This window comes from Pongo abelii, chromosome 1, assembly GCF_028885655.2.
Source record: "Pongo abelii isolate AG06213 chromosome 1, NHGRI_mPonAbe1-v2.0_pri, whole genome shotgun sequence".
NCBI classification, from domain to species: Eukaryota; Metazoa; Chordata; class Mammalia; order Primates; family Hominidae; genus Pongo; species Pongo abelii.
In genome coordinates this window covers 122,348,600-122,374,501 of record NC_071985.2, presented here as the reverse complement: position 1 = coordinate 122,374,501, position 25,902 = coordinate 122,348,600, and the positions used below count along the sequence as shown (strand labels likewise).

At 39.7% G+C, this 25,902-nt stretch overlaps 1 protein-coding gene across 1 annotated transcript in view; it reads right to left on the bottom strand.

Moving 5' to 3' along the window:
- Positions 1 to 1,004: 1,004 nt before the first annotated feature.
- The window catches only part of SLC16A4 (solute carrier family 16 member 4), a gene marked incomplete at its 5' end in the record, with an annotated part of 28,191 nt that continues 3,293 nt past the window's right edge, over positions 1,005 to 25,902 (bottom strand). Inside the window, 7 exon segments of the mRNA NM_001133302.1 lie at positions 1,005 to 1,971; positions 1,974 to 2,023; positions 13,629 to 13,722; positions 15,140 to 15,351; positions 19,167 to 19,328; positions 19,837 to 19,980; positions 21,010 to 21,142. Of these exon segments, the coding sequence (NP_001126774.1) occupies positions 1,921 to 1,971; positions 1,974 to 2,023; positions 13,629 to 13,722; positions 15,140 to 15,351; positions 19,167 to 19,328; positions 19,837 to 19,980; positions 21,010 to 21,142 (846 nt within the window). The 3' untranslated portion in view covers positions 1,005 to 1,920.

Sequence of the window (25,902 nt, the reverse complement as noted above, 5' to 3'; positions counted from 1 at the left end):
CTTTAGTCAGAAAGCCATAAAAACCATATTTAAATAGGATCAACTACTGTTTTTTAACATAACTGGGATTTGAACCGAGATTAATTTGGTTCCAAAGCTTATGCTAGGCCTTGGAGAATACAAAGATGAATGAAACCCCATTCATCTTGTTGATCTTGCAGACTAATGGAAAGGGTTGACATGTGAGTTCATTTAGTACTCTGTTAAAAGTTAGATAGGATTCCAGATGAGAATGACAATGCTGGGGAAGATTTTTCCAAAGGAGGTAGCCTTTGAGTGAGTCAGATAGTGAAAAGTGAAATGGTGCCTGGTAGAGAAGGCATACATAGGCAGTGACAGGGTATGGAGCTAAAACCAGTCTTCTAGAGTTTTTCTCTGTGAGGAATTAATAGACATTTTAAAGCAGAGAAGAATGGAAGAGTGGAATAACGATGATGGTAATAGTTTAAGAAGCATTTTGGACCAGGAGTGGAGGCTCACGCCTGTAATCCCACCACTTCGGGAGGCCGAAGCGGGTGGATCACTTGAGGTCAGGAGTTTGAGACCAGTCTGGCCAAGATGGTGAAACCCTGTCTCTATTAAAAATAACAAAAATTAGCAGGGCATGGTGGCCGATGCCGGTGATCCCAGCTGCTTGGGAGGCTGAGGCAGGAGAATAGCTTGAACCCTGGAGGCGGAGTTTGCAGTGAGCCGAGATCATACCACTGCACTCCAGCCTGGGCAACAGAGTGAGACCCTGTCTCAAAAAAAAAAAAAAAAAAAAAAAGGCATTCAGAAGGAGATGCTAAGGGAGGTTGGTGGTATAAGAAACATCTTTTAATTTAAACATATTTCCCATTAAGACCACCTATTCAACTTTCATGTAAATCTTGTAGTTGTAAAGAGACGTTTCAATATTTAGTGTGAATATTTTGTTAATTAGATGTAGCAGAAAAATAACGCTTTGATGGGCAAAATTGCTGTTCAGATGATCTTGAAATAAAGAAGTTTTTAAAGCAATTTTTATATACTTTTTATTATTTAGCAATACATATTTATCATAGCAATTTAAGAACCTAAGTAATACAAAGAAAGTAAGGATTACCTTTTATTAAGAACCTAAGTAATACAAAGAAAGTAAGGATTACCTTTAATCAATAAACAAACTTTTAGAGGGAGCATATACCATTCCAGTCACTAAGTAAGGTTTTAATATTCAGATTCCAGAATTCTGATCAATCAATGGCTATGTTTCACACTTCTTTAAATTAAGAAAAATTTTCTATCTTTACATATTTTAGTGACTGAATTACCGTGGCGTAATTGAGAGTTTGGATTTATTATGGTACATTCCAGTTTCTATTTAATACATAAGGTACCTGATTAAAATTTTAGCCTATTTGATTAAATACTAACAATACAGGTTGCTATTACTCTTGTCTTACTACCAATTAGACATTTCTCAGAATGCTAAAACAAGAAAGAACCTTAAAAACTTATCTGGTTGGCCACGCCCAGTGGCTTATGCCTGTAATCCGAGCACTTTGGAGGACAAGGCAGGTGGATCACCAGGTCAGGAGATGGAGACCATCCTGGCTAACATGGTGAAACCCCGTCTCTACTAAAAATACAGAAAATTAGCTGGGTGTGGTGGCGTGTGCCTGTAGTCCCAGCTACTTGGGAGGCTGAGGCAGGAGAATCGCTTGAACCCAGGAGGCGGAGATTGCAGTGAGCCAAGATTGCGCCACTGCACTCCAGCCTGGGCGAAAGAGCGAGACTCCGTCTCAAAAAAAAAAAAAAAATTGTTTTCCTTCTCATGTTACAAATGTAGATGCGTTTCTTTCAAGCCTTTGTTTCCAGTGACATATTAGTTTAGATTTTCTTTCATTAAGCTCTCACTTGATTGCAGCCTTCTTTCATGTCAGACTGTTTTTCCATCTTTCAGCCAATGGTACAAAAAAAAAGGAAACTGAAGAGAGGAGATAGCATATGCCAGAGAAGTAGAAAGAGCCATTGTATGTCTGGGTATAATCATATAACCAGCCTGGAAGGAAGGAATGATTTCTGTTAGGGAAGGAAATTTTGCCATTAGTAATTCTCAGCCACGAATAGCTCCTCAAAGCAAGGAGTCTCCTGTATTGTGACCCATTTGAACTTAGTGAAGCTTCTTAGCTGCCCTATTTTTCACTGATGAAGTTGAATCAGCTCCACCTGAATTAGGGACTTACACCATCTCCAATCTTACTGTGGAAGTTGGAGAAAATTAGGAACACATACCATTTTATTTTACCATGAATTTTATTAGAAGACCACTATTATGAAGAAAATAATCATAAATTATTGTTTTCCAAAGAAAAAAAGAAAAGTGATAATAATGAGTTTTCTTTTTTTTCCTTTACTAAAGAAAGACTTGAGTACTTACTATATTCCTGTTAATATTGCTGGGTGTTGAGGATACAGTAGTGAGCCAAAACAGATACAGTCCCTGCCCTCACAGAACTTCAGCAGGGAGATAGGTACCAACCACATAAATAAATAATATTGTGATAAGTGCTATGAAGGGAAGGTGCGGGGGGCTGTGAGAATATATGCGAAGGAACTGACTGCTTGATCACGTGGGTTAAACAATGACAAGTTCCCCCCTGAAATCTAAATGCTTTTTTTTTTTTTTTTTTTTTTTTTTTGAGACAGAGCCTTGCTTTGTCACCCAGGTTGGAGTGGTGCAGTGGCACGATCTCTGCTTTGCTTACTGCAACCTCCACCTCCTGGGTTCAAGCAGTTCTCCTGCCTCAGCCTCCCAAGTAGCTGGGATTACAGGTGCCCGCCACCACACCTGGCTAATTTTTGTATTTTTAGTAGAGACGGAGTTTCGCCATGTTGGCCAGGATGGTCTTGAACTCCTGGCCTCCAGTGATCCGCCCACCTCGGCCTCCCAAAGTGCTGGGATTATAAGCGTGAGCCACTGCACCTGGTCCTAAGTGCTTTTTAAAAGCATAAGTTGGAGGGTCCTCAAAGCCTTTTGGCTAATGGCACATACTAAAACTTAAGCGAAACACTTTTTTTTTTTTTTTTTTAAACTGAGTAGGTGATAGCAAAGAATATTTATGCTAAGGCACATCATTGCAAAAGTCAGCACTGAAAAAGGCAAATAATGTCCTTAGTATTATCATGACAATAATTTTGGCCTCCTGGACTTCCTAAAGGGTCTCAGGGATCTCTGGGGGTCTGTTGACCTCACTTTGAGAAGTTCTTTTCTAAAGTATAGTATGTATATTATATCTGATCATTTATTCAGGAAATTTCAGTGCTGTATGGCAGCACAGGTCTGGGTTTCAGGGATATACCCCTGAACAAAATAGATGAAAATATCTGCCCTCATGGAGCTTACATTGTGTCTTTGATTTTTCCCTTCTTAGATCATGATGCCTCACTGGATATGTAGAGTATACCCTCCCCAACTTTTTTCTTCTGGTCTGCTTGTCTCATCTCCTCTTTGTTCTCTTATGGACAAAGAGGAGATGAGACAAGCAGACCAGAAAAAAATTGACTTAATTTATTTTTGTTTTATAGCTCTGTGTTTCCTATTGTTAATGTAAAAAATAAGTGAATAGAATGTTTTATAGCCTCTTACGTTCAACTAACTTTAAGTTGCTTTTTACTTACTGACTCCTGTTTGATCAGTGACCTCTATTAAATGTTTCTTGGAGTTACTAGAGTGAAAACAACTAGGACAAGTCTTTGTGTTATGTTGATTGTTATTGACCTATAGATCTCTAAGAAATAGGTGACTAGTTTCTGAACTCTTGTAGACATTTCTAGAAAGGAAGGAGTATAGAAGGTAGCAGTCCTTACCCTCCCAGTCCCTTGTCATTCTTGCCTTAGTCCCGCCAACACAGCAAATGTATTAGAGTGTATGTGTCTGTGTATGTATATGTGTATATATAAAACTGTGAATTATAAAATAGTGGTCTCGGAAGTAACACCCTGGGGAAAGACTAGGAATTCTTGGACAAAAAGGTAGACAGTGCTACTAAAATCTCAGGTAGGCACAGCTAAAAATAGTAAAAATGGATTGAAGAGAGAAACTGTTTATAAGCCTTTTCTTTCTTTCTTTTCTTTTCTTTTTTTAAAATTTCTTGTAGAGACTGGGTGTAAGTTACCCACACTAGTCTCAAATTCTTGGCCTCAAGTCATCCTCCTGCATTGGCCTCCCAAAGTGCTAGGATTACAGGTGTGAGCCATCATGCCGACCAAGCCTTTCATTTTACACACACACACACACTCTCTCTCTCTCTCTCTCTCTCTCCCTCTCTCTCTCTGTCTCACTCACTCACTTTTTTTTTTGTTTTTTGAGACGGAGCCTCGCTCTGTCACCCAGGCTGGAGTGAGTTGCGCAATCTCGGCTCACTACAACCTCTGACTCCCAGGTTCAAGTGATGCTCTTGCCTCAGCCTCCTGAGTTGCTGGGATTATAGGCGCCTACCACCACACCCGGCTAATTTTTTTGTATTTTTAGTAGACACGGGGTTTCGCCATGTTGGCCACGTTGGTCTCAAACTCCTGATCTCAGGTGATCCGCCTGCCTCAGCCTTCTAAAGTGCTGGGATTTCACTCACTCTTAGAATGCTGTTTCTGAAACATTAAGTATTAAAATATAGTCATGTGGCACATAACAGGACAAACCTCATGAGGTTATGATATGCATTTTTACTGTATCTATGTTTAGATACATGAGTACTTTGAGTATCTTTCTATGTTTAGATACGGTTGCCTACAGTACTCAGCACAGTAACATGCTGTATAGATTTGTAGCCTAGGAGCAATAGGCTCTACCATATAGCCTAGGTGTGTGTAGGTATACTGTTCATATGACAACAAAATCATCTAACAACACATTTCTCAGAATGTATCCCGTTAAGTAACTCATGACTATATTTAATATATTTTCTTACTAGGGCAGGGAATTGTTTAGCATGTTTTATAATTATTTCTATGTATTTCCATGCAAAATTAGGTGAAATAAAACCTAGATGAAATAATTGTTGTAAATCTGTTTCTCCCGGTCTATTTGATCATTGAGATGTTTGTATTTTTTAGATTCTAAATTAAGATCCAATTGCCATTCAATAGGATAATAGTATACAGTTGAGTATTTAGTTTTAGGATGCTGTTTATACTAGCAAATATGAGGTAAAATGTAGGATGCAGAAATATACATGTGACTGATTATTTTATGAAAGTATTAGTTGTTATAATCAAGCTTATATTTAAGTGGCTACTAGGTAAGTTAAATTTTAAAGCTTCATTGGTATTGAAACATCTACTTTATTTGATTGGAATAACTAGCCATTCTCTACTGCTGAAAGTAAAAGGATTGGCCAGGCACAGTGGCTCATGCCTGTAATCCTAGCACTTTGGAAGGCCAAGGCAGGCAGATCACTTGAGCCCAAGAGTTCAAGGCCAGACTGGGCAATGTGGTGAGACCCTATCTCTACAAAAAAGAAGTAATAAATTAGCTGGGTGTTGGCCAGGTGTGATGGCTCATGCCTATAATCTTAGCACTTTGGGAGGCCAAGGTAGAAGGATCACTTGAGCTTAGGAGTTCAAGACCAGCCTGGGCAACACAGTCAGACCTTGTCCCTATTCTATCAAAAATTAAAATTAAATTTAGAAAAATATTGGAAAAGAATAAAGAAAAAGTTAAAGAAAAAAAAAGCCAGGTGTCATGGCACATGCCTGTAGTCCCAGCTACTCAGGAGGCTGAGTTGGGAGGATCACTTGAGCCCAGGAGGTTGAGGCTACAGTGAGCTGTGATTGTGTCACTGCCCTCCAGCCTGGGCAACAGAGGGACAGCCTGTCTCAAAAATTAAAAAAAAAAAAAAATTTATATAGATATATATATGTATATACATATATAGAGAGAGAATGAGTGTCCGATTTTATTAGATCTCTGTATTTTTTTGGTAACAGTATGAAAAATCTGTTCAGATGCACTTCGGACCCTGAACGGTTTGATGCTTCTAAGTAAATTTTTTTTTTTTTTTTTTTTTTTTTTGAGAGGAGTCTCAGTCTGTTGCCCAGGCTGGAGTGCAGTGGCACAATCTCCACTCACTCCCAGCTCCGCCTCCCGCATTCACACCATTCTCCTGCCTCAGCCTCCCGAGTAGCTGGGACCACAGGCGTCCGCCACCGCGCCCGCTAATTTTTTGTATTTTTAGTAGAGACAGGGTTTCACCATGTTAGCCAGGATGGTCTTGATCTCCTGACCTCATGATCCGCCCGCCTCGGCCTCCCAAAGTGCTGGGATTACAGGCGTGAGCCACTGCGCCCAGCCAAGTAAATATTTTTAAAAGAAAGTATTGTTGATAGTTCAGAAGCCACTGTATTCTCACCATTTTAAATGGAAGCACACACATAAGTTGACATTCAAAAGACTAGATTCCTTTGTGGTCATAGCATAAGCATTGTGAACGTCAGAGAAAGACAAGATTACATACCAGTTATAATCTAGGATAATGTGCATGTATCTGAATGTTCACTCTATGCCTGGTATTATTGTATGTAGCCAGCACTCTGAGGAATAAACTGGCAGCTGATGCAGAATTATTAAGCTGAAGACCTCTGTAAGCATTTCCTTGGTGTCTACAGGCTACCTGCGTCAGATATACCTGAGATGCATGTTAATAATGCAGATTCATTGGATTCTGTCAAGCATAACTCCATCCTGGGTGGCACTCAGTTGATTCTTATGCCCAGTAAAATTATTATTTAACAATAATAATTATTGTATTTGAAGTTACTAGTCCAGACTCTTTTCTTATATCTATGGCTATACGACTTGTTTTAGGCAGAAATGTCTAATAATGTTTCCTGTGATAATTTAAAACAAATAGGAAGATTGGGCTGACATTCTTTAAACACTTGTGCAAACCAGTTTTTTTACAGTCAGTTAAAAAGGAGTAAGAATAATCATTCAAGTTAGATATTTAATATAGGATTCTGAATTCATTTTTTAAGTGTTAATATTTTAAAACTATTCCATATCATTTTATGTGTTAGGCCATACATGTTTCAAAAGGAATTTAGCATCCTGTCTAAAAAGTATTCATACCTCCAGACATCTCAGAACTTGATTGTTAAGCTAAGTTATGAATCTTTTTTTTTTTTTTTTTTTTTTTTTTTGAGATGGAGTCTCACCCTGTTGCCCAGGCTGGAATGCAGTGGTGCGATCTTGGCTCACTGCAACCTCCGCCTCCTGGGTTCAAGCGATTCTCCCGCCCCAACCTCCCAAGTAGCTGGGATTACAGGCGCACACCACTACGCCCAGCTAATTTTTGTATTTTTAGTAGAGACAGGGTTTCACTATGTTGGTCAGGCTGGTCTTGAACTCTTGACCTCGTGATCCACCCGCCTTGGCCTCCCAAAGTGCTGGGATTACAGGCATGAGCCACCGCGCCCAGCCATGAATCATTTTTATTAGGATTACTATGTAAGTTTACTATTGGTCATCTTATTGAAACGTAACATGGCCGGGTGCAGTGGCTCACACCTGTAATCCCAGCACTTTGGGAGGCCGAGGTGGGCGGATTGCTTGAGCTCAGTAGTTCGAGACCAGACTGGGCAACATGGTGAATCCCATCTCTACTAAAAATAGAAAAAATTAGCCAGGCATGGTGACATACACCTGTAGTCCCAGCTACTCAGGAGGCTGAGGTGGGAAAATCACTTGAACCTGGATAAGTGAGCCAAGATTGCACCACTGCACTCTAGCCTGAGTGACAGAGGGAGACTCCATCTCAAAACAAAAAACAAACAAAAAACTTAGAAGGTCCTTAATTCCAAAGTTTCTTGGTGCTAGTTCTAAAGTGGTTGAAAATTCTGCAGGTGACTGGTCAGAGCTGAATCAGAACTCCTGTGGTTGGGTTGTAGCATAGTGGCAAATTTCCAAGGTGTGCAAAGACAATTTTCCTCTCATCCCTGGGGCCACTGGAGCTACCAGCTGGCTATTGGCAATCTTGTTCTTTTACTTTGGGTGTATTGTGCAAATATTTTCTATATGTGCCATGATCGGAAAAATCTTGGGAAACTTGGCTTAGCAAATTTAAATTTCAGGGCCTTTTAAGATGGGAACTCAGTAAAGTTTCCTTGATAGAAATTTGCAATAAGATTTACTAGGAATGCTTCAAGTATTAGCTCTGTGCTGTAAGTTTTATTAAAAGGATTGTGGTGTCTATTAGGATGTGGAAGCTGGATTCTTTGGCCTTGCAAAGTGTGTTATATAAGGGAAGAACTCCTCTTCTTAAACCACAATAGAGAGCTATTTGGAATTTATTTTTGATGCTTTGTAGGTATTCATCAATCTTAGGAAAACTGAATCAAAGTAAAAATCTGTAAGGCTTTGTAGTTTATGGGGAAAATAATCACTAGATACATAAAATATTTACTTTTTTTTAGTCTTTTCTTTCCCCACAGAACGTATAGAGGACAGGGCTTTGCTCTGCCTTCTCACTTTCTCCCCACTCACCCCCAACCTCCAGAGTGTGTTTTCCAAGTAAAATTTTAGGCCATAGAGAAATTCGCAATTGATAGGCCAAGGTGACTGATAAAACTCTAGAGGTCAGGATTGGTAATAGTGGAGCGAGGACCAGATGGAATTTTTGTTTAATACTGTATCTGAAATTGAGGATGGGATAGATAGGAAGTGACCTATCATTGCATGAGGAGATGACTTTTCTGTGATAATGAGACAGAGATGAGCTTAGATGGATGAATATATATTTTAGCACTTACCTTTTTCCATAAAACACAAATAGACGTGGTGCAAAATTACCAGTCTCACTCCATGGTATTTCTGATGAGATCGGTAAATAATAGAGACATACTTCTTTAGGAGCTAGTTGACTTTAACGTATGCTGGAGTACAATTGACTTACAACCATTTGGCATTAGAAATGATTTTTCTAGGGCTTTGTCGGGGGAAAAACACTCGTGAAATACCTGCTTGACTTAAACTTCAACATATTTTAAAGTCATTTTATTATCCCACAGCTCAGAATGTCTTCAATTAAAGGTAAGAAAACAAGGTGATGGGCTACAGTGGCTTAATCAGGTGTTCAGTTAATGAAGTAGAAAAAAGATACAGATTCTAATAATTCACAGTTGTAGAGGTTCTAGACTGTTCTTAGTATGAAGTCCTGGCAGGGTATGTGGCAGAGTGAATACTGTTTCACGACCTGGTAAGTCATGTGAGGACTGTGAGTAACTTTTATCTTCTGTGTGTCCCACATGGCGTATAACAGTACTATGCTAGTGATTTGCTTGACAGTTATTGAATGAATGCTAAGTTTCAAATATTTATTTGATAGTTACTTGATTACCAAGTAATCAAATAATTACTTATAGTGTTTTAGGGAGTTTTCAGAAGATATTTGTGATTAATTTAAATAAATGATTATATATGTATATTAGCATACTGTATGCATTTGTCAGTTGGGAAAGGGGAATATGGAGAAGTGGGGAACTGCATTCAGTTTTTATTTTATAGGCAACTAATATGGTCCCTTGGTTTTATTTTAAAATGAAACTGAGCCTTGAGCATTTTGAGCTTTCACGTCAAATGCCTTGAATGGAAGAGTAGGAATTTCATTTAAGTAGCTTACATCTGCCCTATATGTTGGAGAATGTGATTAGATATACTTGCTTTTCTGCCCAAGGCACTATTTTTGTATTTATATTGCTTTTTGCAGGTTTACTTTTGTTAACAGGGGTCTGTGAGAAATAAGGCTTAAAATATCAATACTTCTCATTTTTCCACAGCCTTCCAAGGCTTCCATCTTTGTGCCGGTGTGTAGTTCTGGGTGCCATCTAACCCCAAAAGCAGCAGTTGGGTTTGGATGAGCTGTGTGACATTTGGCCTACACTTAGGTCTACTCACCACCCTGATCAGGGAACCTGGAACAATCCTAAAACTCACCTACTCTAATGCAGGCCATATTTTTTAATTAAAATTGAAATTGTCACTGAGTATTGGAATAAGAAGGGACTTTGGGGTGGAGTGGGTGGGCAGGGCATTGTCTTACAGAAGAGGTGTGGGGACCGGTAAGTTTTAACTTTCATCCTTTCAATCTCTCAGTTTCAGCAAAGATCTTATAAAGAATTTTGTTGCTACCATTATTTCTTAAATTCATGAAAGAAATGTAAGAAATTGAGGTGTGTAATTTTCTTGCCCATATTCTCTATATTAAAAAAAAATAAGAATATGGTTCTATGAATTTCTTGTGCTATTTTTGCTTTCCTTGAATTATTAAAATATGTTGCATAGAACTAATATTGTTTTCTTTTTTATTTTTATACAGGAAGGAGAGAAATATTGTTCATGTAATGTGTTACCTTTTTTTGTCTGTGTGATCTACAAGAGCATGGCTGAAATGTTACCATTTTTAACTAGTGTTTTGACTGAAGATTATTATGAAAAGTTTTACTTTTGTTAGATTCCTAATTAAAAATGCCTATACTCTTTTATAGGAGTTTCAACTTTTGCAATTTGGTAATAACAGATTTAGGTAAGTAAAAAATGAGAATCTCATACAGTTCTGAAGATCTAAGTTTGGTTGAGAATTTAATGCTTCATCACCAGTAAACCTTTTGATTCAATTAAAGACTCAGTTCTGCCTACACCTGCAAGAACTGAGTTGATCTGTACATCAACATTTCTGATGTTTCTTTGGTAGTTGCTGCTGGAGTCAGAAGTTAGGAACAAATCTAATGGCCTTTGTAATGTCCTCTGTCATTTCATGGAGGAATGACTTAGAGGAACAAAGCTTTCCTGTAATTTATTTCTTCAACAGATGGCTAATGGCACAGCATTGCAGTTAGAATCTTGTTTAAGATACTAGGAGCACGTCCTGGACTAAAAATTTCTACATAAGCTTTAGCAACAACCTTATAGCTTCCTTTGACTTTTTTGTAGAGCTTACAGAATGTATGGCTGCCTAAGTAATACTCTCTGAATTAATGGGTAAAAAATATATTATGAGTTTTTTATCCTCACGTTTGGTGCTAGGATATACTCGATTTGGGCTAACAAAAGCTTGTTAACTTTTTTTTATCTCATTGACAGAAGTATTTTATATCTCATATTTTACATTACATAGGTGTGTGTGTGTGTGTATGAAATAAAAGTTTGAAAATAAAGTGATATACTCTTTTTTAATCTGCTCTGTGACAGTCTTGTCTTTTTTCATAAAAACAATGAGATCATGACCCAACAAATTTATTTCAGAACTCACATATATACCTGTAGCTTTTTCTTTTCAGGTAATGGTCTTCAGAAAACTTGACTTGTCTTCTCGAGTATTGAACTATTTAAACATTTTAAGAAGTCTACAAAGACATGTAGGACATTAAACATGTTATAGTTTTGTTGCTTGTCTTTTTCATTTGAGTAAGATATTCTATGCCCTTGTATTTGTTACTTCCTTGTACTTTTGGCCCAGTAGGCTTGAAAAATTCCAAGGCACTACTGGGACAGCCAATGAAGAAGGATCAAGATTGAAAAAATGCATCAGCAAACTGTGTTTGAGCTCTGTTTTCTGTATCTCACTGTCCTGGGTACTAGCCATAGAGTAGTTGTGCAAGGTACTTCTGGTATTTGGCCTCCTTTTACTAGTCCCTGTATAACAATTCTGGGCTTTACTTTATAATTCTAGCCTACTTTCCAGGTATGAAACGTAGGCTAAGTGTTAGATAGCATGGGAAGGGGTGTGTTCATAAATGCAAATAAGAGAGTTGGTTGCATATTTATGTAAATTTTTTCTTCAGAATAAGTATGCCTTAATTGAACCTCAGCTATTGACATATTCTTTGTTCCCAGTAATAATTTTTTTTTTTTTTTGAGACAGGGTCTCACTCTGTCACCCAGGCTAGAGTGCAGTTGCATGATCAAGGCTCACTGCACTCATTCCTGGGCTCAAGCAATCCTCCTGCCTCAGCCTCCCGTGTAGCTGGGACTACAGGTATGCGCCATCACACCTGGCTGATTTTTAAAATTTTTTTGTAGAGATGGTGCTTCACTATCTTGTCCAGGCTGGTCTGGAACTCCTGGACTCACACAGTCCTCCTACCTTGGCCTCCCTAAGTACTGGGATTATAGGCGTGAGCTCCTATGCCAGACCCTCTCAGTAACAATTCTTGTTATCCTTAGTTTATAGTCTCCTTCTTTTAATATTTACTTTTTCCGAGTCTTTTTTTGAGATGAAGTCTCGCTCTGTTGCCGAGGCTGGAGTGAAGTGGTGCAAAGTGAAGTCGGCTTACTGCAACCTCTGTCCCCCGGGTTCAAGCAATTCTCCTGCCTCAGCCTCCCAAGTTAGCTGGGATTATAGGCATCTGCCACTACACTCGGCTAATTTTTGTATTTTTAGTAGAGACCGGGTTTCACCCTGGTGGCCAGGCTGGTCTCGAACTTCTGACCTCAGGTGATCCACCCACTTCGACCTCCTAAAGTGTTGGGATTACAGGCGTGAGCCACTGCACCTGGCCCCTTTCTCAGTCTTAAGAGGTATAAACTTAACATCATTGTGAAACTTAATTTTTAAAAAAATGAGAGTGGAACAAGATCAACTCCCTTCTGTCTTACTTCAGGACTAAAAGAAGCAAAAGTAAGTTTTAGGCTAAGTTCCTTTTTGTGGATGATTAGAAATGTCATAGTAATTTGTACATTGAAATACATTGAGAACCTGTGGTGTGTGAGAAACTGAAGTTTAGGTCTGTTCCCTAGAAATATTTCTGTGTGAGTATTCAAGTTTGTAATAGTATTAGATTAAATGTTCAGCAAGTACAGAATGTCCAATTAGGTAAAAAGTGAATGTAAAACTACAATTTGAATCTTAAAGTTAACTTACATATCAGAACTCCCCAAATGTTTACTGTACTTGTATATAATAATTTCCAATGGCCCCCAATATCCTCTCCATAGAGATGGGGCCTTTAGGCCAAGTATCCTCCCATCCTTGGTACGGACAATTTGAAGGGCCTCTTTTCAAAGAGAGATACTTAACAGATAACAGGCAACCTTGGACATCCATATGGCACATCAGAAGAACAAAAGTGTCAAGCCTATACCTTTCAAGCTCTATAAAAGTGACTCATGTTTAGATACAAGATGCTAGTTGTTCATTGTTTTTTTGTTTTGTTTTTTATTTTATAGAGACAAGGTCTGTCTGTTGCCTAGGCTGGTCTTGAACCCCTCCGCTCAAGTGATACCCCCACCTTGGCCTCCCAGAGTACTAGAATTACAGGCGTGAGCAATTGCTCCCAGCCTTTTTTTTTTTTTTTTTTTTTTTAAGCATCATGGGTCTTTGAGGCTCTGAAAAAACTCTGGATTGTCTCCCCAGACAAGTAGACATAGATCCAGTGTCTGCCCTACAATTCCCAAGAATATAAGAATCTGCTTAAGGCACATCTTAAGATAATACAAGAATCGGAGCCTTCAGATCTTCCTGCATTGGTGGTGGAGTGAGTAGATATAGGAAAAGCAGAAATAATCTGTTTCTTTTAACCTGATACTGTCATTACATGTTACCATTAATCCTGGATCAGTTTTTCCCTTTTATTGCTATTGAAATTTGTTCAGAATGTGGTGAAGGTGTTACCTGCTATAGGTGGTCCAGAAAGGACAGCCATCCCAGCAAAGAAACTGGCAAGTCCCAAAAACCTGTTTACTGTAGAATTCCTACACAGATCAACCTGTAGGAATTAGAATTCAGTGTTAGCCATATTAAGGGTGAAATTCTATAGAGACCTATGCCTAAAAGGGACAAATACTATTTATATCATCTCAAGCTATGAACAGTGTGACTTCTGGGGTGAGTTGGTTGGCTTTTTGCCCCCAATATTGTGAAAGAGCTGAGGACTAATAGCGAACAGTAAATGCTAGGCAGGCAGTGTTTTCAGTTTATTAGTAAGAACACAAGTTTTTATTTTCATTTTAATTTTTTAGGTGGTTCATGCGTACTTTTTCTTCCCCAAACCTTGCTGCTTTTCTCTTATTAGGAAATGATATTTACAATATGAATTAATAGTGATAATCTTTTTTTTTTTTTTTTTTTTTTGAGACAGGGTTTCACTCTGTCACCCAGAGTGGAGTGCAGTGGTGTGATCTTGGCTCACTGCAACCTCCACCTCCCAGGCTCAAGCGATCCTCCCAGCTACTTCCAAGTAGCTGGGACCACAGGTGCGTGCCACCACACTTGGCTAATTTTTTTATTTTTCGTAGAGACGGAGTTTCACCATGTTGCCCAGGCTGGTCTGCAACCTTGAGCTCAAGTGATCCACCCGCCTCTGCCTCCCAAAGTGCTGGGATTACAGGTGTGAGCCACCACGCCTGGCCAGACGGTGATATTCTCGAATCCCCTAAGGCTAAGTATCAACCATTGGTTTGTAAGTAATCAGATATCACAAGGAGTTAATTTCAGCTTTAGGAAGCTTGATTTTTGCCTGTGCTTCATATAATATCCTGTAGCACTTAACGCTAATATTGATAGAACAGAAGTTTTCTAGGAAATCTGTTCCAGCATGTTTAGGACCTGGTTCTAAGGAGAACCCATGAGATTCCCAGGGGTTCCCAGAACACTGAAGTGTTTGTATAAGTATTTTGGTTCCATCTGGGTCGAGGACTTTGAGTCAGTTTAGGGTAAAAATGGAAAGGAAGTATAAAACAATGGCCCTGTGAAAGTACACAGGACCAAGGCAGTAACTTCAAGAGAGAAACCACACTGGTCAGGAAATCCGTTTTTCTCTTGAAGTGTTCTCAGGGATCTTTTCTTTAAGATTGTGTCTTAAAAGGAGCCAAACAAGCTTCTGGAGCTGAAGGAGAGAAGTGAACACAAGCCTAATCTAGGAGACTGATAAGTAAAAAGGAATCCTGCTGATCCCTTTTTTGCTTTAATTTTATTCCTGTCCCATGTGGATAGTCCTCTCACCATCTCTCCCCCCTCACACACAAGATGAGTAACTGGACAGGATATAGCTGCAGAGTTTCTAAGGTCTTTGAAATGATTTTTTAAGTTACAAAATTAATACAAAATACGTATTTTGGGGAGATTGTTACTGATACTTGCTTTTACTAAATGGTTTAACAATGTTAATGAGTGTGTCTACTCACCAGTACAGGCAGTATCAATGCCAGGTAACCACCAGCAAAGATGGCAAAGCAGATGGTGTAGGTCATAAGTAGCGGAAATGTGGTGGCTAAAGGAGCAAGCAGGTTAGTGATGCCGCAGAGGATGAGGTAAGACTTGTGGTAATGATACTTCTTAATCCAGTTTTGATCAGCAACCCATCCAGAAATAATCTGACTGACCGTCTCAAGGATACCTGGAACAATATTGAAATCTTTTTACTTTCCTGGCCCCTTTGAAAAATGTGAATGCATACGGCATCATTTCCCAAGTAATATGATCTCATCCTGAGGCCAGGATATGTGAGGAAAAAAATGATTTCATTTGTGTACCAGTAAGCTCTATTATTTACTTACCTATTCCAAATACATTTAATAAAATAGCAAAAAAGTCTCCACTAGAGTTGTGTAGAAGACCCATGTAGTTAGTGTTTTTTTCTGATTGTGTTTGGAAAGCTTACATCACTACAGTGGTAATCCCTGGTTACAGAGGACCCTGGGCACAGAAGGCCATGGAGTCTCTTCGTCTAAGAGGTCCTACAAGTGAGAAAATGAAGTTTCTAAAAGACAAATAGACCTTCAGGTCAGTGTCTTGGGGAAGTCATATTGTAGAAGATTGGAGTATAAATAAGTCTCCTGTTAAAAAAGGAGATGTTGGGACTCATAATTGCATATGAAGTTTTAGGAATTAAGTCCTCCAAAGTTTATACTTAATTTGAAAATATGTAGGAAGTTTGGAAATGGGAGATTGTATTTTGGACCACTGCACCTGGCCAAATCCCTCTCTTCTAGATCAAGCATTCTGTCTTTAAACAGTTTTATGAGTAGTCAACTAAAATCGTTGTTTTTATTTATTTATTTATTTTTATTTTATGATTATTTTTTGAAACGGAGTCATACTCTGTTGTCCAGGCTGGAGTGCAGTGGCACATTCTCGGCTCACTGCAAGCTCCGCCTCCCGAGTTCACGCCATTCTGCTGCCTCAGCCTCCCGAATAGCTGCTACTACAGGCACCCGCCACCACGCCTGGCTAATTTTTTGTATTTTTAGTAGAGATAGGGTTTCACCGCGTTAGCCAGGGTGGTCTTGATCTCCTGGCCTCATGATCCACCTGCCTTGGCCTCCCAAAGTGCTGGGATTACAGGCGTGAGCCACCACGCCCGGTCAGTTGTTTTTATTTTTAATTTACATTTTAACTTATTTTAAATATCAGACAATCCATAAATGACTAGCCTTAAAAGTCATTTTTATCTGTTTTACTATGAGTTCAAGGGGAAAATTCCTTAGCTACAAATAATAAAACATTATTGAATGCTTACTACAGGCCAGGCACTATTCTAAACTCTACATGCATTGCTTTTTTCATCCTGACAATCTTATGAGGGTAGATACTATTATCCCTATATTACAGATGAGGAAATGAAGGCACCATGAAGCAAAGTAACTTGCTGAAGTTCCCACAGTTAAGAAATACAGAGCAGGAGGTTGAGCCAGGGAAGTCTTGCTCCAGAACCAATCCTTGAGCCACTGCACTGTGCTGTCTACCTGGGGTTTTCTGTTCCTTATAGTGGCTATTGCCACTGAGCATCAGCTTTTTGAAATTTCTGCATTTATCTAATAAATAATGTCTACTGTGTCAAACACTGTTATATGAAGATGAATAAGACTTGATTTAGGGTCCACTGTCTAGTAGGGGAGCCTGTGTGGAGTGACAGAGATCTCTTCTGGGGAAATGCCCAGGTGCCCCATCTAGCCTCAAAAATTTTACTTTCTCTGGCCCTTCTACAATTCCTCTTTCGTTTTTCTTTAGCTTTTTATTAAAATGTAATAAACTTGTAAAATTAAGTTGGTATTTCCTTTTGGGTAGGAGGCTGATGTAGGCTTTCTTACCTGCTACAGAAACAAGGTAAGAGGCATCCATGATGTCAATCCCCAGTGTTTTGGCTCTGGCTACCAGGTGAAAGGTAGGGATGAAGTATGCTAACTGACTGAGGAGAAAAGACCAAGTAAATATGTAGAAGAAAGGATTTCTAAAGAGAGAAATATCAAAGAGTTGTTTGCAGCTCCACGAAATAACCTTATCACTTTCTTCATCACTTTTTAATAACAGTCTGTTCCTGTTAGGCCCATTGTAGAACTCTTCACTTTGATTTTGTGAGACTATTAAATTTTTGCTAGGTAGTCCAGCCTTCTGCATAGTACTGTCCTTGATGGTAGACTCTTCTGTCTCATGGCAGTGTGTTTCTGTTGCACGTGCCTCTGGACCATGTGCAGACAAACTGCTGCCTTTATCTTTAATACCAGAATTGTTCTCACTTTTGATATGGATGGGTCTTAAGAGCATACTAGAAGGCACCAAATTCAATGCGATAGCTCCAAATAATATAAGGGCACCTAAATAGGAGGGAGAGATTGAGCAATTAAAAATAGCCTTTCAGTTCACAATACTGCTTTGTGTTCATAGGCTCAGAAGAGGCCCCACTGGCATAGCCCATTAATTCTTGAAAACATTACTTTGTCTCCGATTTGACTTATTAGTCATATACACTGCTGTATCCATGTAATAATGTAGTGCTTTGGAGATAGAAAACCAGAAAGCTGCACCAATAGATGGGATAAAAGGAGAGATGGTGGTTATTTGTGTTAAGGGGGGTAGAGGGGGCAAGTTTTTGGAAGGAGAGGAGAGTGTTTCAAATGCTAAAAAATTAAATAGAAAATTTAAATATCCTGAAGTGAGGGTACAGAAAAAATAGAGTAAGATGAAAGAAATCATTTGGAAACAGCCTTAGAAGAGGGGACAGCTGGCCAGGTGCTATGGCTCATGCCTGTAGTCCTAGCATTTTGGGAGGCTGAGGCAGGCAGATCACTTGAGCCCAGGAGTTCAGGACCAGCCTGGGCAACATGGTGAAAACCTGTCTCTACAAAAAATACAAATAAATTAACCTGACATGGTGGTGTGCACCTGTAGTCCCAGTTACTTGGGAGGCTGAGGTGGGAGGATCGCTTAGCCTGGGAGGTGGAGGTTGCAGAGAGCCGGTATCATGCCACAGCACTCCAGCCTGAATGACAAAGCGAGAGAGCCTGTCTCAAAAAAAAAGAAAAGAAGGGGGAGGGAGGAAGGCATGGATAGCCTTTCATCCCATGACATTTTTTAGATCTTCCTTAAAAGATGACAGATGCTAATCTTGCCTTTGGAGCTGAATAGTTGCTTGCATTCAGCATGTCCTGATCAAAGCTATGACTTGTATGGTGCTTCTAAAGATAGAATGGGCTATAGGTTCTGCTATCCTATCATGGATTTGTCAGCTGGTCCCATTCACCATGAGACTACTGAATAGTTAGGAAAGATTCAACGAAACTGCCATGTACATAGCAATAGGCATATGAATACACACATAGACATATATTTTTTTCCTGTAGTTTAGGATTATTTTAATCCAGATGTCTTAGTTACAAAGAAAATTGTGAGATGAATCTTTTTTATTCATTTGTGAAAATTTATAGTTGACATTATATAAACTATTAAGGAACATACTCTTTTTACCAAAGTATTTTTTTTTTTCATCTATTTCAGTGAGTCTGATGGGGGAGGTGTTTTTTTAAATGCAGATTCTTGTCTTAAAGGGAAAATGGGAAAAGTGAGTGTTTTTGATGGGGCGGCGGTGGGGGGTGGGGGAAGGGGGAAGCCTTATTTCCCCAGAAGTATTGCTTTTACTGCAAGCTGTTTCCAGCTGCACGGAATGCCCTCCATCTCCTCAGACATTGAGCCCTATGGTGAATTCTGAGTTGCTTGTGTGAGCTGGCAAAGCCTGCAAGTATTTCAAGATCTCTTTTGCATATGTATTCTCCAGGGAAGAGAAGCATGTTTACTTTAGAAATTATGCTCATTTCCTCTCTTGCAATACCTTGTGAAATCGATTGCTCTGAAAGTCTTAACTTCCAGTTCTCAAAGGGAGAAAGCTGAACGCTAAATCTTGCACAGTTGATAGTAAATAAACTTAGAATGACGTACCTGTCCAGTCATACAGATCTATCAGGAATTTTGTAAAGGGTGCCAAAAGAAAAGTCAGTCCCATCCCAGAACGGGCAATAGCTGTAGAAAGAGCCAATCGTTTTTTGAAGTATTTGGTAGTTACCACAGCCGCCACTTGGTATAAGAAAGCAGAACCCAAACCTAAAAGAAAAACATAATAGTTTAGAATCACTGTCACATTAAGTGGCTTGGTACCAGAAAAGATAATCTCCTGGATCCAAATAATACAACTAGGCCTTTTGGACCCAGGAACAGTAGAAGGGAAGAGTCCTGTTCCATCTTCTATCTTCTATGGATGGATGCATATATATACACACACACACACACACATTTTGAGACAGGGTCTCACTTTGTCACCCAGACTGGAGTGCAGTGGTGCAATCTCGGCTCACTACAGCCTCAGCTTCCTAGGCTCAAGCAATCCTCCCGCCTCAGCCTCCCAAATAGCTGGGACTACAGGCATGTGCCACCACTGGCCTGGCTAATTTTTGTATTTTTAGTAGAGACGGGGTTTCACCATGTTGCCCAGGCTGGTTTCGAACTCTTGGACTCAAGCGATCCACCCACTTTGGCCTCCCAAAGTGCTAGGATTACAAGTGTGAGCCACCACTCCTGGCCTTCTGTGGTCACATAATTACAATGGACTCACCAGGTAGAAGTCCCATAGTCACACAAAGAAAAGGAATACTTGTGGCCCAGCTGCTGATCAGATATCCACCAGTAACAAGGAAAGCCCCAAGAATGGAGGTAGTTTTCTCTCCAAGTATGTCACAAATAATAGCAACCAGGGGACCTTAAGAGAACAAAGAAAAGCAATTATTAGGTAAATAATGATCTGGCATCCCTTATCCTCTGATGGCGATTTAAATGAATGACAAGGAAAGCAAGAGGACTGTTTACTTTGAAGTATTATGTATTCTTCAGAAAAGATTTTCGTATCGGGTTTCTTAATATCACTAGTCCCACACTATTTTAGTTTTTGGAAGGGGAGTTTAAAAGGAAATGTTGATTGTAAATAAGGTTTGGAGGGGAGGTGTTTTGAAATGCATTATAGAACCTCCACAAAAAGATTGCGTCTAGTGGTCAATGACTAGAATAAGGTTGAATCACTTATCTGCTCTTCCACCCTGTTACAGCTCCAAATAAAAGGAGGAGAAATTGGTTCTATAATTTGTTTTGAGGCTGGACGCCATGGCTCTTTAATCCCATACTTTGGGAGGCCAAGGTGGGCAGATCACCTGAGGTCTGGAGTTTGAGACCAGCCTGGCCAACATGGTGAGACCCCATCTCTACTAAAAATACAAAAATTAGCCAGGCATGGTGGTGGGCGCCTGTAATCCCAGCTACTTGGGACGCTGAGGCAGGAGAGTCACTTGAACCTGGGAGGCAGAGGTTGCAGTGAGCCGAGATTGCACCACTGCACTCCAACCTGGGCAAGAGAGTGAGACTGTGTCTCAAAAAATAAATACATAAATAAAATTGTTTTGAATATACTTAGATAACTAGAACTTCATGGCCTAACTTCCAGGTTGAGGGCCTTACTCATTGAACCTATATTAAGGCATTAACAGACTGGAAAGGCAATGCATGAAATACTGAATCATGGCATTTAATAATTCTTCAGCTTTCTTTCTTTGAATGCTGATTCTCCCAACTATGTTACTAAGTCAAGTGGCAGCTAAATATTGCAATTCCTTACTTTCTCAGCGTTACATATCAGTAAATGAACCTTAATTTTAGAAACGCTTCAGTCTTGAATAGGAATCTTGGAATTGCACTTTGTGGTTCTCCTTAGACAGCAAGCTTATTGCCAGCCTTATACCTGCACAAAAACGAAGAGATGACATGATGGATCCAATCCAACCAATTTGCTCTGAGGTGCCTTCAAACTCTTCTTGAAAGACCACAAAGAAAATTGCAAAAGTCTTGGTCATCCCCATCACAAACACATTCACCTAAATCAAAGCAGACCAGAGTCCAACTCAGGTGATAAGTGAGCCATTACAGAGGCAATTATGGCTACTAGAAGTTATGATTCCCTCAGCTTACTACTATTTACTAGTTTGCCTTATTGGTTGAGCATCATTATACATCTTATATTTTATGGGGGAAGTCATTCCTTTTAAAGTAGCTAAGCATTTTAAATGGAAACATCTCATTTAATCCTCATTTCTTGGCTTTGGAATAGGCATGCCAATGTTGTATACCAAATAATTTATACCAAATAAACCACCTAATGGGTTCACCTTGCCTGCTGCCTAGATACAGCTGATTTATCAAGACAGGAATTGCAATAGAAAAAGTTATTCCCACAGAGCCCATTGTGCAAGAGACTGGAGTTTATTAGGCCAATCAGTTTCCCCGAGCTTTAGGGGATCAGAGTTTTTAAGGATAATTTGGTGGGTGGGGGGCCAGTGAGTTGGGAGTGCTGATTGGTTGGGTCAGAGATGAAATTCTATCAAAACTGCCCTTTTGCGCAGAGTCACTTCTGGTGGAAGGGTGGAGGGGGACCCACGACCAGATGAGCCAGTTTATTAATCTGGGTGGTGCCAGCTGATCCATCAAGTGCAGGGTCTGCAAATTATCTCAAGCACTGATCTTAGGTTTCACAATAGTGATGTTATTCCCCGAGCAATTTGGGGAGGGTCAGTCTTGTAGCCTCCACCTGTATGACTCCTAAACCATAATTTCTAATCTTATGGTGGCTAATGTGTTAGTCCTACAAAGGCAATCTAGTCCCCAGGCAGGAAGGAGGTTTTTTTTTTTTTGGGAAGGGCTGTTAAAAGGAGGTTTTTTTTGTTTTTTGTTTTTTGTTTTTTTTTTTTTTTTTGGAAAGGGTTGTTAGTTTCTCTTTCAAAGTTAAGCTATCAACTAAGTTTCCCCCAAAGTTAGTTAGTTCAGCCTACGCATGGGAATGAACAAGGACAGCTTGGAAGTTAGAAGCAAGATGGAGTTGGTTAGGTCAGATCTCTGTCACTGTAATAATTTTCTCAGTTATAACTTTGCAACAGCAGTTCCAAGATCAGGAAATTGAAGTTTAGAGAGGTAAAAAGTTGCTTAAAATAGGGGTACTGGAACTGAGATTTGAACCCAGATTAGACTGACTCTAGACCCGGCACTCTTTTACTGCCCTCAGTAGCATCTGTTAAAGACAGCTAATTCCAGTTACCTTTGTGGGAGAAAAGTGTTTGTCCAAAAGAGGAATAATTATTCCTGTCAGTTCTTAAATTAGTTTTGATTTAACTCTGCTGCTGAGCTGAGTACCTTCCTTGATATTTAAATAGGTTGACCATAAAATGTATCATCCAAATTGAGACACTCAAGAGTGAAAAGGGGTGCTTAATTTTGGATTAACTGGAATGTGTGGCCGTCTTAAGGTTGGGACAGGTGCCCCATCCTTTTCTTTCTGCCCCACCTAATCTTCCTTACCTGTACTCCACTAGAACTGCTGCTTTGGAGATGAGGTTTTCTTTCTGTAGAGTATTAACTTTTATTTGGCAGAATTCTAGTTAGCCGGGGGGCTGTTAAGTGCTATTCCTTCTTTCCGTTTTTAAGTAACAGTCATGCTTTATCCCACAGGGGTCTAGAGGGAAACCTAGCCAGGGTTTGCATTCACTCTTTAAGCCCAGGTGTACTCTCTGTCTCCAGGGGTTTCCTGGCTTCCCCTTTTCCTTTCCTTGTTTCAGTAGCATTGGCTTTTCAAGGCCACTTCTGCTTTCAACCTGGCCGTGCATTGCTTATGAACCACAAAACCAGCTGGGCATGGAGGCTCCTGCCTATAATCCTAGTACTTTGGGAGGCCGAGGTGGGTGGATCACTTGAGCCCAGGAGTTCAAGACCAGCCTGGGCAACATGGCAAAACCCCATCTCTACAAAAAGTAGAAAAAATTAGCTGGGCATAGTGGTATAACACCTGTAGTCCCAGCTACCTGGGAGAGTGAGGTGGGAGGATCACCTGAACCTGGGAGGTCGAGGGTACAGTGAGTTGCGATCACACTACTGCACTCCAGCCTGGGCGACAGTGAGACCTTGTCTCAAAATTAATAATAATAAAAGAACCACAAAGCCTTAGGTTCCCCTTCATTAATTCCACTTTCTCGGCCCACCTGTTACAGTTCTATACTCATCTCACTTAATACCTGCTCCCTGGACAATCATTCACTCTCAAGGTTTTAATTACCACCTGCATACTTATGGTGGTGTAGCTGAATAGGGTTCTGCAATCAGTCTGCCTTAACTTGCATCCAGGCTGTGCTTCCTACTGGGGTGTGACCTTGGGCAAACCTCTTCGCACGTCACATGGGTTAAGCTTCCTCTTTTATGATGGGGGAGGTGGCGTTGGGGATGAAAATATTACCTAGCTCATAAGACTGTGAAGATTAATTGAGAAAATTCTGATAAAGTGCTTAATATTTGGCACTTAGCACTCAAACAATTAACTGTGGTTTCCATTCTGCTTTCACGAGAGCTTCAGACTCCTAATTGTCTACCATATCTTTATAACTTCTGGTCAACTTGTCCAAACATAAACTCACATTTCCCTTATCCTATGCCTACTCTTTTCAGTTTTTTCTATTGGTACCATTCACCCATTCATTTGAGTGACAGATGTGCTTTCTCTTAGACACCTCCCTCCCTCAGCCCCGGCTTTTAAATAGTGGTCAAGACCTGCCCCCTTTTCACCCCATCACTACCGGCGATGCTCAGAAATTGCAAAAGTGGTAGTGGTGAAGAAGAAGTCTCTTAATATACTTTTTCCCATTCTGATTTGATAAAAGGAACAAAACTTATTTGGAATGAACAGTGCTATAAACGCCAGGACTATATATTCAGAAGTTAAAAAGACATTTTATCAGGCCCCCATTTAGGCAATTTATAACCATAATTTTCCTCTAAGGCACTTCTGTCAGGCTAGAAATTAGGTTAGAAAATATACACAGGTCTCAAATTACTTAGACTTTCTTCTCTCAGTTCATAATAATGTGATGATTGTGTCCTCTCATGAGCAAGGAATAATACAGTGCATCATTCTGTAAAATAAACTTCCTTTTGTTCTATGGACGTGGGTTCTGTGCTGGTGTTTACAGGATGTTGACCTCTATATTCTTAGCTACCTAAATTTAGCTAGCTACTGGTCCCCCAGTTCAGAGCTTTTCATCTCTGGTCTGTCCTTGGTGTCTGCGTGTAGCAGCAGTGAATGGTTAGGACTTGTTTCTAATAACTGGGTCCATGTCCACTGTGTATCAACAAGACCAAGGGCAGAGCCTTTGCATCTACCATGCTTCCCATCCCTTAACTTGAAGTCTTCCAACTTTGTTTCAGTTTTGACTCAAAGATATTAAAAATCTCTCCCAAGGTCTAGGTTTTTCCTTAGTTAATTTAGCAGACTACATAAATCTGCATTATTCTACATAATCCCATGTCTTAGACCAAGCTTGGTGGGTTTCAGTTCTGTTACCAGAGTCCACATCATACATTGTAAATGGCTCACTCCAAAATAAAGCAAAAACCCTAGAACTTCTCCAGTCCCCTCATTTTCTTTTTGTCTTTAAGAGCAGTTAAGTGGGTTGAACCTGGCAGGAACACCCCACCTCCAATAAGAGCTTTCTCACTAGATCATTTTAATTATTGTCTTGGGAAAGGAGTTGGATCAGCCTCAGTGACTTATTTTCAATACAGGCACCAGGCTTTGCCAGAGTTAGTTTTATCTAATAACAACTTCTTACCCTGCGTCCCTTTCTAGTATCACCCTAGCTCCTCCTGACCTTCACAGGCAAGCTTCTGTAAAAAATAGTCTATTAGGTATCTCCACTTTCTGTCATTCCGCTACTCCACTGAAAACTAAAGTTCACTACCTTTGGCCCCCACTGCTCCACTGTACTAGCTCTTATCAAGGTTATTAGGACTTCTTTGTTGCTAAGCCAATAGACTCTTGTTATTTCTCTCCCATTTGACCTCTCAGTAGCATCTGCTCATCACATTTCTCTGAAATGCAAGTCTATCACATCCCTGCTTAATTTTTCTCATTAGCTTCTCAGCCTCAAGAGCCATTCTCATCTCTTCAGTTTCATCAACTATCCCCTTCATCCTTATTTGTTTATTCATAAATGTGTGCAGCTATCAATTCATCCATCCATCTATCCATCTACCAACAGTATTTTACTGAGTACCTACTATGTTCCAGGCTGTATACTGGCACTGGGCTTACAGTAATGAGCATATACTCATGAGCAATGCAGACATAGACCCTGCCCCCACAGAACATTCAGTCTAGTAAAACAGACTGAATACAGAAAACAGTCATACAAACATATAAAGTGTGGTAAGTTGGTTAGAATGAATCTCTCTCTCTCTTTTTTTTTAAGTAGGAAGCTCCCAAAGTACATTGTTATTTTTCACTTACTAGGAGCTCATCTGTTATAGAAAAGAACAGTTGTAAGTCATACAGAAACAAAAGCACAGTCATTCAAGTATCCACATTACAACTGTGGGGGATTAGCTCCTGAATTTATTGTTAACATTTTGAGGATCCAGTGCATTTTTTGTGCTTAGTAAGCAGTACCACACCCTAAAAGTGGGACAGTGTTTATTAATCTGGTTATTAGATGGCTTTTCCTATCAGCAACTAAATTGATCAAAAACCATTCTATCCTCAGAGGATAATGTAGAAAAAGTCAGGGTGGTTACTGGGGAGAAAGGCAGGAGAATTAGAGAG